Below are 17,498 nucleotides of genomic sequence, written 5' to 3'. Positions count from 1 at the left end.
GTTGTAAATGTTTTTATCATCCTTTATTTTTAAACTTTCTATAATATAATAAATGTAATTAAATATTTAAATCATTAAAAGTTTGGAATTAAAATTGTGAAATGTTTATCCAAGGTAAACATATAAAATAGGCTATTATATCTTTAAAAGTTAATAATGGTCTTAAGAGGACGCCACATTCGCATGTGTTGTCACCGTCATGCAAGTGCGTAGCATGCCAAATTTTACACTCGCCAAATCACGTTTAGCTCCGTAAGGTTAAAATTTGGAATGAATTGACCAATTGTAAAAATTAAATGCAAGATTATTATCTAGGGTATCTCATGGGCTTTTTATTATATTTTAATTTAAAAGTGAGTTATGAGTATTTTAAAATTGTAAATTGTATATCTTAAAATACTCATGCATAACTCGCTTTTAAATTAAAATATGGTATAAAGCCCACGAGAAATTCTAAATTTTAAACTAATGGAGCTAAACGTGATCTGCTGAGCGTAAAATTTGGTATGTTTACGCACTTGTACAACGGAGACAACACAGCAGAGGGTGTGGCGTCTTCTTAAAAGCAAAACGTCTATGCAATGATCTAGAAGAACACTGAAAAAGTTTGATGTCTACCATGTTAAAAACAATTTATACATGTTAAGTTTCATTCAAATTATACTGGTCTAGGTGTGGACACAAGTAGGGGAGGATTTAGGGGTTAAGCTTCCAAAAAATGTCCTCTATTTTGTTCTAAGCTTATCCGGTATTGTATAAATAGGACTTTGCCCCCCCCTCTCAATCAATCTCAAATTCTATTACCTATAAGTCCAAATGAACTAGAAGGCATACGACCTCGGACCTCCTACGATATGCCTAGTATATTTAAGTTCTATATTTCAAAATTATTGTAGAAACTATACAGGATATCCCACGAAGATCTGACATTCTGACAAATGAAATACCTAACTTTTGTTGTACCTAATCAATAATTCATAAAAATTTAAATAAATATTACCTAATATTAATATTCTCGTTATAAGTTATAATTACAATTTTTTTACATTAGAAACATTATTAAAAAAAATATTTTATGCGACCATTTTTAAATACCATATTATGCATCTAATTAAATTTTTTTTTTTTAAATTATAAGGTTTCTAAAATAAACTAGATTGTGATTTACTTAACGAAAATATTGAAATTTAAAATGGCTATATTGAATGTTTTGGAATTTGTTTATCAATTTTTAAGTTATTTATTTTCAGTATTACAAAATGTGTAAGAAAGTTAAGTGTAAGTGTTTATTCATTATGTTAAACAATTTTTGTTATTTAATATTTATTAGAACAAAGTTATTTCATTTGTCAGAATTTTAGATCACCGTACGACACCCTGTATATATTAGAAATTTGTATGCGCGTATCCGGTGTATTCAAGCGATCTACAGTCAAGTCTATCGAACACTTGGTTTATATATTTGATACATAGATGGCTATAGCTGAGGATCTGGGCCTCAAGGTCCAATTTTTAAATTTTGCATTTTAAAGGGATGACAGGTGATCATGTAGGTACATTTTTTGGAACATAAAAAAGAATATTAACTGTTTGTTTTATTGTTTGACATTGTTTACAGAAAATAAAATATTTATTGCGATTGAATATAATTCTAGACCTATATTTCATATTTGGTCAAAAAAACCAAAATTACTGTGTAAAAAACCTGATACAACACTGTACTGGATCAGTTAGTTATAAATTAAAGGATTTTTAACAACATAAATACTATCTAAACTTCTTAACCAATCTAAATTAACCATTTCATTTTAATTGCTTTGCTATACAATAATGTCGATAAACATTAAACACTATTGTAGATCCAACTATAAATTTCTTTTAATTAGCAAAATTAGAGCATTGTTCTGTGATTTAAGTGTTTTTGATGCTATGAAAAAGTAAACTGCTATTAATTGTTAAGTATTCATTTATAAAAAAAATAAACATAGGTATATTTAATTTTAACAATTCAATTAATTAACAGATTTTTACTTAATTTAAAATACAGAGATACCCAATAAATATATATTTTGAAATAACATAATAAACTGAAATGTGATTTATCTTTGTTTCTGCAACAGAACAAAGAGGAACTATGAAAAAAAATTTGTTGAATGAAAACTTTAAAAATTGTAAAATATCTTCAATCTTCTTTAGAGTCACATCGTTTAATATGTAGTATAGACATTGTTTCAAATAAACAATAACATCCACAATTTACAGCGCATAAAGATTCTTTGCTAAACCATTGAATCAAATGATTAGCATGACCACCATGTCCACACTTTAGACAAACATGAGCAGCACCTCTTACTGTAGAATTACATAATGTACACTTCAGACTAAACTTTTGACACTGGAGACAGTATCTATCCTTTATAGAGTCATTACATTTTAAACATTCAACAATGAATTTAAAAAAAAATACACCACTCTTTTGAGTTTGTTGTTTTAAAAATTTTTTAACACTAGTTTGCTGATCTAGTAATCCCAAATTATCTAATACATCCATGTATATTTTTTTGTATACATCATAATATATATTTTTCTGGGAATCAGAATCCTCTAACAGTAATCCTTGATCAGAAATTTCAAAACATTCGGTTGATTCTTCTTGTCCCCTAGAAAAAGTAAAACCTTCTGATAGACTATTTGAACGTGTATACACAGGTGTAGGCGTCCTATCCTGTTCGATATTTTTTAAAGCTGGATTTGGATTAAACACACAACATAATAGAGCAGCAGTTTGATAATCAGAATGACCAGCATAATGTGAGATCAATGAATCAATCATATGAATGGTGAATGGATGATTTCTCCAATTATTAATTTGGTCAATTGATGATGTAACTTTCTTTTTAACATTACATTTTGTATTGCAGGCATATGCAGCAAGTGTCCAAGTTTGAACTAAATCTTTTCTTTTAAAACCATTTGTAATCCAAGCATTTTTCAAACAAGTACTAAAAACATTAGATACATCTAGTTCATATTTAGATGCTAAATCTTTGTTTATTGGAAATAAACTTGATACATCATAAATTGAAACTATTGGTTTATCTAGCTTGTCTTTTCTATAACTTTTTGAGCTTCGACTACTGCCGTCAGGAGGAGAATTTTTATTACTAAACCAGTAAGGTTGAAGCTTTTGTAGTGGAGTGTGATTTGCACTATCAATTTTTTGTAGAGAAATAGACGGGAAAAAATCAGATTTCCTTTTTAGCGGACTATTAAACCATAGTAATGCGCCATTGTTACAAAATTTTAAGCCCATTGTCTTATGCTGTAAAATATTGTAAGTGTCTTGGTTAGATAAGTAAGTACTTGTACGTTCATAATGTGATGGTGATTGTGAGTACATTGAGTATGTTTTCTTATCGTCTTCAGAAAATTGAGACTCTGAAAATGATATCCGAGACTTTCTTAGAGACACAACAAGTTCACGAAGACAAAACTGCACACAAGTCAAGTTTTTAGAGACTTGTTTTATAGCTGAATCATATAATATTTTATGAATTTTATTTTTCATGCTTGCATCATAAGTAGTTTTGGTAATTTGAAACTGAGGTTCAACATTTAAAGGGTAATCCAATGGAAAGGTCATATGTATAGTTATTGAATTATTATTGACTTTTACCAAAGCTATTAATATACGTCGATCTGGATCTTTTTGTTCAATGAAGATTTCTGAACCAACATTCAAAGAAAGAAACTCTTGGTATAAATTTACAATAGGTTCTTCATTTTTTTCAGTATTATAAGAATCTTCACTTGCAGACATACAAAAACTACTATCTTGACCTTCATTTTCAATGTTTACATTATCTGTATCATTAAGTGCATCATTGGACACATTACTTGTTTCAGAAGTAGAGGCGTTTTGATCATTATCCGGATTATCTTCAGATGATTTTTCAATATAGTCCATAGGCATTTCTTGTAGAAATGACACAATGTGCCATAATCTCATAGTCTGGTCTTTAGACCACGTTATGAACTCATATTCAGATGTTTTATCTTCATTATTTCTCATCCATTGAAATTCTAATATTGTATCAGAATGACCAACAAATGTATGAACAGGTGAATTAATGGAACTCAAATTCCATAGTATTAGATTATTGTCAACTCTTTTCTCTGGAGGAACTAAAACAATTAATATACCGTCACCAAAAGGTGTATATTTAGCACTCCAAACAGGTGTGACAGTATTTAAAATATTTTTTGCCTTTTTAAGATTATTTATTTCAAAAAACTTTACAGTGCAATCTTGACTACAAGTAACTAATTGATTTTCATTTGTATAACTCCAATCCAAACAATGTATATTACTGAGATGGGCTGTAATATAATGAATTGGATTCGTAGCTTTTCTCTGATCCCATATTTTGACTTCCCCACCATGAGCAGTAGCTATCAAATTTTTAGTTAAATGATTCCACCGCACTCTTAAAGCAGGAATAATAGCTGCAAGAGATAAAGATGGTCTACTATTATCTCTAATGTCCCAAATATTTACAAATGAATCCATAGACGATGAAGCCAAAATATTTGGATCAGAGGCATGCCAATTAATATCTAATATAGCTCGTGTATGGGAACTGAATCTTATTGAAGAAGCTAGACTAACATTGTTTTTTAAACTAAGTAATTGCAATTGAGTGTTCTGTGATAATGCACACAACTGTTGATTGTGATATGTCGGATTCCATTCCAGAGCTTTAATTTCATATTTACAAGTTCTAGGAAATAGAATATTTGATGATTTGTAAATTTCAACAAGACCATATTTTTTGCGGCCAGCTAACAATACTATGGATCCAGAATAGTCTATAGCCATTCTATGAGCATCAAAATCTCTAATTTCAATAGCATTATAGTCACTACTCCACCTTGTAGCCATTTTGATATGATCTAAAAATAAATTAAATTAAAATTGTACACATGTAAGCCATATTATTTTCATAAAATGCTTAATTAATTTTATTTTTCTTACTATAAATTCAAAACTTTGGTTTCAAGATCACATAACGACATAATCAATGTTAACAATCTTTGCTAGATGAATTGAATTTTGACTTTATGAAAAAATTCTCATTTTTTCATTAAATTGGTATTATCTGAAAACATATTTTAAGAGATATTTTATTTTATTAAATATATTTTTATTTTTTTTTCATTTTATAATTTGAAATACACAATCTATACAACATAGCACAATAAGTATATATGATATTATAATAGTAACATGAATATCTTGAATTAAGAAATCACCCATTTGTGACACTTGGCTGGGAATTAACGCTGTCTAGAGTCTAATTTTATTAAATATGAATGTTTTTCAATGTATATTTTGATTTGTTGGAAATGAAAACAACACCCCCTCCTCTCAAAAAATATCATATTTTCAAAATTGAAATGTTAAATATCATTGATTTACAGTGAATTTATGTAATATATAAACAGGTATATTTTATTTATATTTTTCCATTATAAAAACAATATTTTATACAATTTAATATGCCAATCATAAATATTGATATATAAATCTGTAAGTAAAATCCCTTATCCAGACTCTCTTTATTACTTACACAAATCTAAAAATTAAACGTTTATTTGTAAATATATCAGTTAAAATATCAGTAACTTACATGACAACTAAAAATAATATTAAAATATCACATTTAATCATCTAAAGTAAAAATATCTTCAAAGAATGCAAAATACATTAAAAACTAAGAGAAGAACTAAACATAAGCTATGACATCAGAACATTCAGAACAAGTCATGGTCCAAATCTAAACAAAGTTAGCATCATACATTTTTTCAAAGCAACACAAATTCTCCAATTACTATAAGATTCAAAACTAAGAACTGTAACTATTAATTTTGATGTACTATTTTTGATGTATATATATTTTTATTTTTATAGTATAATATTAAATGTAATGTTAATGGCCTCAGACGTCAAAGCAAAAATTATTAATAATTTCAAGATCAATAAAAAAATAAATAAATAAAATAAAAATACAGAGATTATTCTAAATATCAACATTAAATGTTTAAAATTATAATTTAATGCTTTAACCTTAAACGCTTACCTTTCCAAAGGTAATAGTAATCTTGTATGATTAGTGAGCACTTCTCCATTAAAAGAAAATGGAGATTTCAGTGACCTTTCAAAATATTGATAATCATGTTTGTAAAACTGAAAACTTTTTTTTTTATTAAGTAACCTAGTACTTATGGGAACATTTGGTCACAGAGAATAATAGGTCAAAGATCAATAAGTTATAAAAAAAGCAAGGCTGGGCAAGTTAATGATTTTTTTTAACTCAGTTAAGTTAAGTTAAATTAAAATCTAAATCAAGTTAATCGTTAAAAGTTAATTCAAAATGTTCTATCAATTAAATAAAGTTAAGAGTTAACCAAAATTTAATATTAACTTTTTAACTCAAATTAAGTTTAAAAAAGTTTCTTGTTTTCTTATAGGTAAAATTAAAATAATTGGTACCTAAAATTGTTCATACCAGATAGACCAAAGAACTATTACTATTTTATGTGTGCAAAAGCTTACAGTACACATTTTGTTAGTATACTTATAACCTTATAAAATGTGTACCTACCAGCAATTTGTATTCCTACAATAGTTCACAAAATTAAATTAAATTAACTTAACTTGTTTAAAAGTAAAATTAAGTCAAGTTAATTAAAAGTTAATTCGAAAGCTCCTTAATTTATTAATTAAGTTAATAAACATAAAAAAAAATAACTTATTTACTTAAAAAGTTAAATTAACTTAACTTTAACTTATTAACGCGTTAATGCCCAGCCTTGAAAAAAAGAATATATAAAACAGGATAATGATTATTGATTGCTGTTAGACAATCATAGAATTATCTAAATATTTTTATTTTTTATTTTTTATTTTTAATCTAGAATTTATACAATCTATACTACAAAAAAGTACAATAAGCATAATGTATGTTTAATTAAGTGCAATAGCTTGAATGTCTTGAGTCTAAATATTAACCAATTATAATTTATGAAGCCACGATGGTAAAACTAAACAAACAAAGTTAAATCATTTCTCAGTAAAAATCTAAAAACAATATTTTAATTGAATAATCAATTTTAATAAATATAAGAAGGACATTTTCTATTAGAACAATTACTAAGTGTAACAAACAATATAGGTACCTAATGTCCTAATGTATTAGAATTATTTGATAAACAAGATATTTTTGTTACCTTTATATCTGGAGATAATTATTAATTGACTGACTCTTCTACGTGATTACGATCGACGTAAACCAATAATGAAATATAATATCATCAATTTAAAGTTCAGAATAATATAGTGATTGTTTATATATAAAACATAAGAATCATGTTGAATGTAAAAATGTACTATTCTAGTATTCTCAATGTTGTCTTCATAGTCCTACTTTAATTAAGTACTTGATTCTACTATTTTACTTACTACTTACTAGTTTTTAACACAGTCAGTGGCCAGTATTCATAGATATTAATATATTATCATATTATGCAGTATGCTGCTGCAGCTAGTCTGCTACCTGTAAATTGTTATCGTATCATACTCGATAATATCACAGAACAGTATACAATAATATTGATAATATCCACAGAACAATAATGAAAATATACAAGTGATAATTTTAGATATTGATAAGTGATAATAATTATTTATTTTTTAGTCTGACACGCGATTAACGGTATATTTTGGTGGAATGTGAAAAGTACAACTGTACAACTATTAATAATTATAATATAGTGTTATTAGTATTAATATACTTATCTATGTATTAATGTTTTGCATACAACAATAACAATAATAACATGATAGGTATGTATTAAAAGAAAATTTTGTTAAAATCGCGTTTACAGCCTGACATTACAGTCACAAGCATAAACCCATAATCTTAGCATAATGTTTATGGTCCCAAAATGAAGCAATGAATAAAAAAATATTAGTCTATGCGTCCCAAGCCCCTAAAATGTTCTCATCAATGTCAATTCACATATTATATATGCCAGAGTTTCGTCTTAGAATAGATATTAAAGAGATAAAGAATGAAAGGGCACTATTTTTTTTTTATAGGCAGTTTCGCACTGACAAAAAAAATCACATCCTCCTAGTTTGCGATTCACACCAAGTTACTTATAAAGTTATAAGCATCATGAATTTACGTTTAATCTGTCTAAAGTGGCTGCATAGGGCACTAATACTATAACTATGTAACAATTTATCAAATTTGATGCCTTGATGCCACTCAATTCAAAATAATGTGCAATTCTATTGGACAAAAAATGTAAAAACATGGTTTATTAATTATTTACCCTATAATAACTATCAATTACACGCAACATTATTACATGGGACTAACAAATTTTATCCGTAATCCACAAATTTAGGATTATATAATATTTTAATTAATGATTTCATTAAGTTTGTGGGTTACAGATAAAATTTTTCCCGTGTTATGATGTTAAGTATAATTGGTTGTACCTTATAAGGTGAATAAATAAATTATGTGTCTAAATTTTTACCCGATAGTTCGATAATGATAAAAAATTATGATTTTTTGTATATAATAGGAAAAAGGATAGACAGTATTAATATACTGATAATCTGAAATTTTAGTTTATACATAAAATCACGAATTCTTTAAATTGTATTTCATTCTTAGAACTAAACACAAGATTTTAAATTTATCCCCTTAATAATTATGAAAATATATTAACTGGGTATAGTATATTACTACAGGGTGGCCACTGGCCAACTTACAGCTCGTGTCATAGTCATATGTAGCTCTCGCACTTTATTTAAAGAACAAAAAAACAATATTTACGTATTGACGATAAAATTATAAAATGTATTTATGAACATTTTGGCTCCTAATATCAGTTCATTTATCCATGTGGCTCGTGGACATATTCATGTTGCCTACCCCTGGTATATTACATAAAATAAGGATTAAAATAATTATAATACTTATTTCTTATGTAAGATGTCTTTACTTTTGGGTTAAAATATGAAATTTTTGATATGTTTATGAGATAGATACTGATTATTAGAGAGTACACTAGTGAGTTATAAATTATATTTTAATGTAGGGGTCTTAAAAACACGCTTTATAAATAAAACATCACATATAACCATTATAATAATGAAGAAAACTACGACTTAGTTTTGTATAGTATTGAATATACATTTTTTATTCTTTAATTCCTTACATATAAATAAAATAGACTAATGATTACGTAAAATATTTATTGTTAAATAATTTCATCCAGGTGGTTTGAAATTTTAAAATCTTATAACTATTATACTATAGAAAAAATTATTTACAAATATTTAATTCAATATTAATTTACATCACCTGATCTCATGATAAAATAAATTTCATTTGTCTATTTCTGAAATTAAGTTAACTGTAGTCAAATGTCTGTAACATACATGAACTTGTAACACAATTTTCAACATAGATTAAAAGATTGAAAAAATATATTTTAAGTTACAGAACTAAAATATAATATGATTGAAAAAACATAATATATAATCATGAAACAAAATCAATACTAATAATAATACTTATTCATGTAAGTAAAACAAAAAATGATTATGTTTAAATTGTTGAATTAATTATGAAAAATATTTAAGTTTCTCTTGAGCACTGTTTTTATTAAAAAATAACCACATGATTTAAAATAACTCTTAACATAATGTGCTAAAATTATAGCCTATTTCAAATATAAAATAAATTAAACTGAAAATATTATACCAAGATCTTTAACTCAATATTGTCTTTTTAATGCAACCAATGGAAAACAATATTGGATGAGCGCGAAATGTAACTAAATGTATTGATCTAAGTTCTTATATTTTGATGAAATAATAGTTTTCTAAATAACAAAAATCACAAAATAGAAATAATAAAAATAATAATAAATGAACTATTTTAATTTAAGGTTTAATATTAATATTGAGAAAAAAAAAATATTAACTATTTACAATCTTAAATATAGCTCTTTTAACATACTGGTTTTTCATTAATTATCATAACTATAAATCAAATATACTCGTCATTTTCAAGTAAATCAAACTGGACTATCTTTTAATATTGAACCAATTTTCTTATGAGCATATTCCAAACACTTCCCTAATTCAGGGCTACAGCCATGTTCAGCAATAGTATTAAAACGGTATGTGCGGAATACATTATTTTCAATGAATGTTACAGCATTCATTAACGGACACAATATAACTTTAGTATGATCCGTGAAATTGATCTAAAGAAAAAGTAAAAATAACAAAATGTATAGAATAATATATGTAAAAATAAAAAGTTAAAATTTTTACATACTTGTAAAGTGCCATTAGTAAGTTGCATAATAACTGATGAAGTAGATCTATACCACTGATACATATATGGTGTGCGGCTCAATTGGTCTGCGTCTTTAGCTAATATATCAGCACCAGCTTTAATAAGATGATCATTCATATAACGTCTGAAGTACATCAATAACTTCATTTTTTTTTCCAATGCCGGTGGAGTATGATCAGTTGTATGGTATTGCTCAGAACCATTTCTTTCTATGTAATGGACATCTCTAAAAAATTGATAAGAAATTATTTAATTTATTCATTAATACACTATAATTAAACCTTACTTTAAATTGGCTAAAAGTACTATTCTGGTAAAATCATTGAACATAACACCCACACAATCATCAGACAACTCATATCCAAATCCATATTTATCGGAATAGTCCACCCATTTACTAACCCAAATAAGAGGCTGCGCAGCAGGATCAGTATTCTCCTCTATAATTAAAACAGTATATTAAGTACATAGCTAATAATACAGTATTAAAGTTTTATTAAATGTATACCCATATTTTTCATTCCTTTCATGGCTGGTTTACATTTTAATAAATTTCCCAATTCCTTTTCAAGGGACATCATATATTCTTTACAATCATTAGATGATACTCCATTTCCAGTAGTAGGTTTGTTTGGAATATTAAATATTGGTAATTTATTAACCGGATCTTGAGGTTTTGTAGGAACCTTGATAATAGCAGCTTTCGGGCTATTGAGTTCTAAATAATATTTTTTATATAAATGATGACAGAAAATTGTACAATAACTAAGTTTTTCTAATTAAATAATTACCATTGAGTGGTCTGCGATTAGAAATTGATTCTCTGTAATTGATTGAATCAAAACGAGGAGCCATTGTAAGACATGACGCAGGTAATTTTTTAGGCATATAACCAGTTATAAAGAAATCAGCTTTCATTATATCAGAAACACAGGGACGTTTTTTAGGATCATACTGAAGCATTTTATTAATCAAAGAACTGGCATTCTTATTTAAATGGGGAGGTAAACTGTAATCACACCTTGCAATTCTAGCATATGTTTCTTTCAGAGAGTTTGTCTCAAATGGTGGTTTGCCAACTAATAGCGTATACCTTGAATATAATAAAATATTAGTAAATTGTGTCCTTTAAAATCATTCAATATATGTATATTTTTTTTAAATACTTACATTATACAACCTATGGACCAAACATCAACTTCAAAACTGTGTCCAGTCTTACTAAGAATCTCTGGAGCAATATAATTTGGAGTACCACATAATGTTCTACACATAGTTAAAAGTTTTATTTAATTTGATCAACTTAACACAATAAAAAAATTACTTTTTACGCTGCCCATCATATTCAATTCTTGCAGCTAAGCCCAAATCTCCAATTTTCACTTCCATTTCATCATTTAAAAATAGATTTCCTAATTTCAAATCACGATGAATAATGCCCTGATTATGTAAATATAATGTGCCCTCAAGAATTTGAAATACATAGTAACGGGTTTCTGGTTCTGTAAGAGTTTTCCTTCTCCTAAAACAAAAAAGATTAACAATATACTAATAAATCCAATATACCTAATTTAATCTTATAGTGTTTACCTAATTCAGTCATTATTTTATTACTAGTTAAAATGAAAATTATTTTTCAAGTACCTAATAAAAAACCTATCAAAATTAAAGCTTAGTTGGTTTAGATAGGAAAAAATTTATAATCATCCAAAATATTTGTAATTAATAAAATGTGGTTTTTATTGAACTTTAGCATCAGTGACTAATGGTCATAATACTTCCATTATTATTACACTCTGTTAATTTGCTTACTATTATTTGTTTACGCATTATCAAAAATATATAAATTAAGTATTTACTTTAAAAAAAAAAAAAAACACTTCTCATTGTTTTTTTTTTTCTAAGTGGAATGTAATTAGTAATTATTTTTTATTGTTTATTTAAGATAAATAAACCTAGTTAAATAAATATTTTAGTTTAGTTAAGAATTAAAAAAATTAATATATTTAACATAGGTAAATGGTAAAAAAAAAATATATTCAAATTACAATGTTACATTAATACAATATAGATGGTATATAAAATACTTAAGGTAAAATATATCATGGGTTATATATAATAATATAATTATTTATAAAGTACCAATTCAAAACAACTTTGTCAAACAAAATTCTTGTAAAAATCAATATTGGGTTAAACTCAGAAACCTGATACTGAAAGACACACTAGGCTTTACAGATTGCATGACAATAACTCCTTAGCATATTTGACCTAAATCAGGAAATTAACTTGACTTAATAATCATGAAATATTTTAACAAATAACAAAATAGAATCATTCTTATTACTATTTATGATAAGTATATATTAAAAAGATGATATTTAAGTCATGTTAAGTAACATTAAAACTGTAACTTCTTAAAAAATGTTCAGCATTATAAGAGATTTTATGGATCAAACTACACATCATAATTTTAATTGTCATTTTAAAAGAGGCAATAATTTAAAAGGAAATTGTGCATGTTTGATCTTAGTCTCATAATAATTGTACTACACAAAAAATTAATGCATGATTTTGAGTTGTTAATTTCAATATTAAAATGATCTTTTAACAAACTCAAAGGTAATAGCATTATATATTTTTAAGTATATATATTTTTTAAATATTTAATTTTAAAGCGAATTTTAAGCATGTAAAATATCACTATTTAAAAATGATTAGCTCGCTTTGAAATTAAAATATAAATACAAAAAAATATAACTATATTAGGTATGTTCTTACCTTTAGGTTTGATAAAAAATCAATTTGCTTTAATATTAAAATTAATAACACAAAATTGGAACTGCTGACTGCAAAAAAGTTTGTGAGAAATTGTTTTAACACATGCTGGCTGACAAAAAATAAAATATATTGTACTAATTATAAATAGTGATGATTTCAATATAATAATAATAATTTTAAGTACATATTTTTATGATCATTGTTATATCCCAATAAATCTCGCAATAAATGCATTATAAATAGAGTCCAGAATAGTATGATTTTTCATATATATATTTTTGGTGTATTGATGGGAGTAAGAAATTTTAATTATGTGTTTAGAAGAGAATCCATAAAAAAGTTTAGAGTAAATAATATATAATCTTAATTTCAAGATTAAGTGTACATTTGAAGAAATTGGTATATTTCAGTATATTTTGTAAACAAGTTACTTTGTATACTATGCTGTTTAAAACAAAATAATTTATAAAGAATAAAAGTATTTTGAAAAATGTTAAAAATTGCTAGAACCTAGATAAAAAATCAATTTTTAAACAAATGTATTGAGGGAAATGTAAAAAAAAAATCTGTTCTACCTAAATAATATATTTTTTTAATTTTAGTTTTGCTTTAACTAACATTGATGTACATGATCAAAAAAATTAATTTAAGTTATAATACTTATGCAATATATTAATTATAAGCTTATTTTTTATTAAAAGTTCTATTTTTTTTTTTTTTTTTTTTTGGGGGGGGGGGATAAGTCTTAAGCCAGCTCCTTGGGTTTGCTCTTAACATTAGGTATATATACTATTGTTTTTTTTATAGATTATAATAGGATTTTATTATATGAAAATGCATTTTAATAGGCTTATACATCTTGTATTCAATTATATTTCACAAATACAAGGAAGCAGGTAGATTCATTTAACCTAAGAAAATATTATTTAATCATGTGAAACAACATAAATTTCAACTGGCATTTTTTAAAAATTAAAATATTAGGTTAGACTGAAAGTATTTTATTATTAAGAATTCAGCTTATTATCATAATACTTACTTATGCAACTCCATCATGGATCTTTTACGGCAAAGTTCTAAAACTATATAAACAAAGTCATTATCCTCAAAGAAACTATGAAAAGTAACTATGTTTGTGTGTTTCAGCATCTTGTGAATATGTATTTCTTGCGTCATTTTATCTTTTTGATTGTGTTTCAATAAATATTTTTTAGAAACAATTTTTCCAGCAAAGATTTCTTTGGTTTTCATATCAACAATTTCATAACATTTAGCAAAACCTCCCTGTAATAATATTTGTATACAGTTTTTAATGAAAATATAACAGGTGCAGGTGAGTAGCAACTGCTACTCACCAAAAAGGAAAATTAAAACAGATTAGGCCCAATAAATTTAAAAGTTAATAATTAACATTAAAAATACATAACCACATAAAATTGCAATAAATTAATAAATAACAAAGAAAAACATATTTTTAGATTTGACTACCCATGATTTATAAAAAAGTACAAAATGATTTGATGTAGGTATATTGTATAAACTAATGGATTATTAATGGCACATCATTTGAAATTACACTGGACGTTGATTGGTTAATCAAGATTACACAAGTACTAGGTACACATACCCAGTATAGAATCAGAAAAATACACTTTAGATTAATAATATATATCAATAAAAAGATTTAATATACATAGATTATAAAATATAATCAAATGTTCATATGAAAATGTTATTTACATCTAACTGTCCAAACTTAAAACTGTAAATACATCTGATTTAACAGTTAATAAGTACCTAGGTACCAAATGAATATAAATATTTTAAATAAAAAGGGATAGTTAATATTTTATTAAATAAAAATTAGAAACAAACTGTGTCCATAAAAAAAACTGATAATACTTGAATTATACTTTGGTAAGTATTTAAAGTTAATGAGAAAATTCAAGATCACAAGAACACTATGTTTTAAAATGTTTTCTTTCAGGTGTTGATGATTACCTAATTTACGCGAAACCCGAAACAAAGGAAAAAAATTGACATCTAAAAAGATCAACAGGTACGCGTGCGCGTAAAAAATTAAGCATATATACATTTTCGTGGAAACGGTCAGTTATATTAAATTAGAAGTAGATATCTAGCATATGAATCAAGTACTAACATAAATAAGTAATACTAAGTGTGTTTATAACGACATGGGTAAGACGTTATTACAGCTGATTCGCCATTCACCAAATGAATATAAAAACGAATAGATTACTATAATACATTTACAACGATTCGAATTCACTGAGAAAAAATTGAAAAGCATGGTGCACACGTCCACTCCAAAATGTCACACAAGTGAGAATCCACATTACCTTTCCGAGAAAACTGCCCTTTTGATACTTCTTGTTGGTCTTGTTGTCGAAAATCACGTCCGGGATTCGGACCTCTTCTTCTTTTGGTCTGGACGACATGTTGGCTATTGATGATCAAAATATATCACCTCGTAGTCGTTTACTCGTCCGGAATGACTGGCTGCCACCGACACTTTAGGATCACCGTCAACACTGTTGCACCGACTACTGGGCTGAGCGACAGGAGACGTTAACACGTTGATTCAGAAACACAATACGCAAATAAAATGAGATTCAGGTAGCCGTTGTGACGATTGGAGAGTTAACGATGTTGATGATAATAATAATAATAATACGGTTTGGACGTTTGTTTGATTAGGCAGCGGGAACCAGTAAAAACGGCAGGGGGTGGTGGCGGTTAGGTTATGTGGATATTATGAACGAGTGTGTTGGCGCGCACGTCAAAAAACAAAAGTCGGGGCACGTTTCGTCTGATGATAGTCTGTGGCGGAAAACGGTCGTAATCGTATGGACGCCGTGGACGGGTTTGTCGGACGACAAGTCGACAACGGACAACGAGCGCCGGTCGCAGAACAAGACGTTATGAAAATAACCGTTAAATTAAAATATACGTTTGCAAACACGCAGCACACCGCCCACTGCACACCGACTGTAACCAGTAACCACCGAGCGAGCGCTGTGCGACAACGATCACTGCGCGAGCGCACGACGCCAATACCCGATCGCCAGTGCCATACGGTGGCGGGCAGCGGGGTGTATACGAACGGCCGTTGGCCGTGGAAGAATAAATCGCGCAGCTACGGCAAAGGAAAAATGAAAGAATTTGTTTGACGTAGGTTGTAGTGGTATTACACTTATACCAGACAGGTAAGGATACTGAGTACCTATTATTTTTTATAACGTATTATTGACTAAAATCTGATGCATGTGCTGACGTAATTTCTTTTTTTGGGGTGATAGGTATATATCCCCCTCAGGGCCTTTTTTAAAAAAAAATAGACATGATTAAATGTCCGTATTCACTTGGCTTTAAAAGATTTTAAGATTTTAAAATAAGAAATAAGGAATCATGGACATTATCATGGTTGAATTTTTTTTTCCTTGTTTGAAACTGCAATACCTCAACATTAATTAAAATATATGACAAGAAAATTGTACGGCTCATAGTTAAAACAGCTTTAGAAACCATTATTATACTATTTACCTCATTAAATTTATAGTAACAAATTAGTATAAGACTATGATCTATGAAATTTAATGGTCAATGGGGGTAGGTGTTTAGGCCTTTAGGGCAATAGTATAAACTTATGTCACCGGGTGGGGCCCACTCAAAAGAAGTCAAGAACCAATTCCAAATTACGCTACTGTGCGTAAATAAAGTAAAATAAATATAATTGTTAGCAATATACTACTGCAATATTATAGTCATCAGTCAACAATAATACAGTGAGTACTGAGTTCCGCCTAATGTGATTAGTGATTACTGGTTTATAGAATCAGAATCAGCCGTTTATTAGAAACAAAAATGAAAATCTCAAACCAAATTTATTGTATGTTACTAATGATTAAATCGATCTTTTATTAGAATCACCGGGCGAATGTAAGTTCCTACTCATCCCACACGAGACCTAGCAGGTAAACAAAATACATATTATGTTAGTTCCTACACGATAGAATAAGGTACATAATATGTAAGTTCCTACACTACGTATATTATAAGTCATTAATCTAATATCAGTTATATCATATTATAATACTGTCATACATTTTAACCCTTTATTCTATGTATAACATATAATTCTTTAAAATATTTAATAATTTACCTAATAAATATTATTAATTTAATAATTTTAATATAATAATACTTTCGCTATTTCAAAGTCTAAAATAATTTTTTTAGGTAATACTC

General features: G+C 27.1%; 2 protein-coding genes and 1 long non-coding RNA gene across 5 annotated transcripts; 1 reads left to right on the top strand and 2 right to left on the bottom strand.

Annotated features, from left to right (window-relative positions):
- Positions 1-1,576: 1,576 nt before the first annotated feature.
- Positions 1,577-7,589, bottom strand: Wdr59 (WD repeat domain 59). 3 transcript variants are annotated; one of them, XM_015512111.2, is made up of 3 exons: positions 7,530-7,589; positions 5,036-5,159; positions 1,577-4,953 (listed from the first exon to the last, which is right to left on the bottom strand). In XM_015512111.2, the coding sequence occupies exon 3, from the start codon at positions 4,940-4,942 to the stop codon at positions 2,183-2,185; it is 2,760 nt and encodes a 919-aa protein (XP_015367597.2). In that variant the 5' UTR covers positions 4,943-4,953; positions 5,036-5,159; positions 7,530-7,589; the 3' UTR covers positions 1,577-2,182. The 3 variants fall into 3 exon arrangements, with proteins under 3 accessions (XP_015367597.2, XP_015367595.2, XP_015367596.2); XM_015512109.2 differs by having other exon boundaries at positions 7,291-7,570; XM_015512110.2 differs by lacking the exon at positions 7,530-7,589 and adding an exon at positions 6,141-6,159.
- A 167-nt stretch (positions 7,590-7,756) lies between these two features.
- On the top strand, positions 7,757-17,381 carry LOC149057673 (uncharacterized). Its single transcript, XR_016190985.1, has 3 exons — positions 7,757-7,906; positions 15,217-16,456; positions 17,175-17,381. It is a non-coding gene; the product is annotated as an uncharacterized LOC149057673 (long non-coding RNA).
- Positions 9,926-15,730, bottom strand: polo (Serine/threonine-protein kinase polo). The gene is made up of 9 exons (XM_089223716.1): positions 15,590-15,730; positions 14,269-14,513; positions 11,773-11,970; positions 11,619-11,714; positions 11,240-11,541; positions 10,957-11,166; positions 10,735-10,888; positions 10,428-10,674; positions 9,926-10,353 (listed from the first exon to the last, which is right to left on the bottom strand). The coding sequence occupies exons 1-9, from the start codon at positions 15,686-15,688 to the stop codon at positions 10,162-10,164; spliced, it is 1,743 nt and encodes a 580-aa protein (XP_089079842.1). The 5' UTR covers positions 15,689-15,730; the 3' UTR covers positions 9,926-10,161.
- Positions 17,382-17,498: the final 117 nt, after the last annotated feature.

Source organism: Diuraphis noxia, unplaced genomic scaffold, assembly GCF_037042655.1.
Source record: "Diuraphis noxia isolate RWA-SAM2 unplaced genomic scaffold, SU_Dnox_SAM2 contig0003, whole genome shotgun sequence".
Taxonomy (NCBI): Eukaryota; Metazoa; Arthropoda; class Insecta; order Hemiptera; family Aphididae; genus Diuraphis; species Diuraphis noxia.
Note: the sequence above shows the minus strand (reverse complement) of the source record. Positions and strands in the feature narration are given on the sequence as shown.

Coding starts and splice junctions, on each gene's coding strand:
- Wdr59 (XM_015512111.2), bottom strand. CDS start 4,942: ATGGCTACAAGGTGGAGTAGTGACTATAATGCTATTGAAATTAGAGAT.
- polo (XM_089223716.1), bottom strand. CDS start 15,688: ATGTCGTCCAGACCAAAAGAAGAAGAGGTCCGAATCCCGGACGTGATT. Junction 11,971..14,268: donor TCCATGATGGAGTTGCATAA/GTAAGTATTATG, acceptor TTTTTGTTTTAG/GAGAAGGAAAACTCTTACAG. Junction 10,675..10,734: donor GTACTTTTAGCCAATTTAAA/GTAAGGTTTAAT, acceptor TCAATTTTTTAG/AGATGTCCATTACATAGAAA.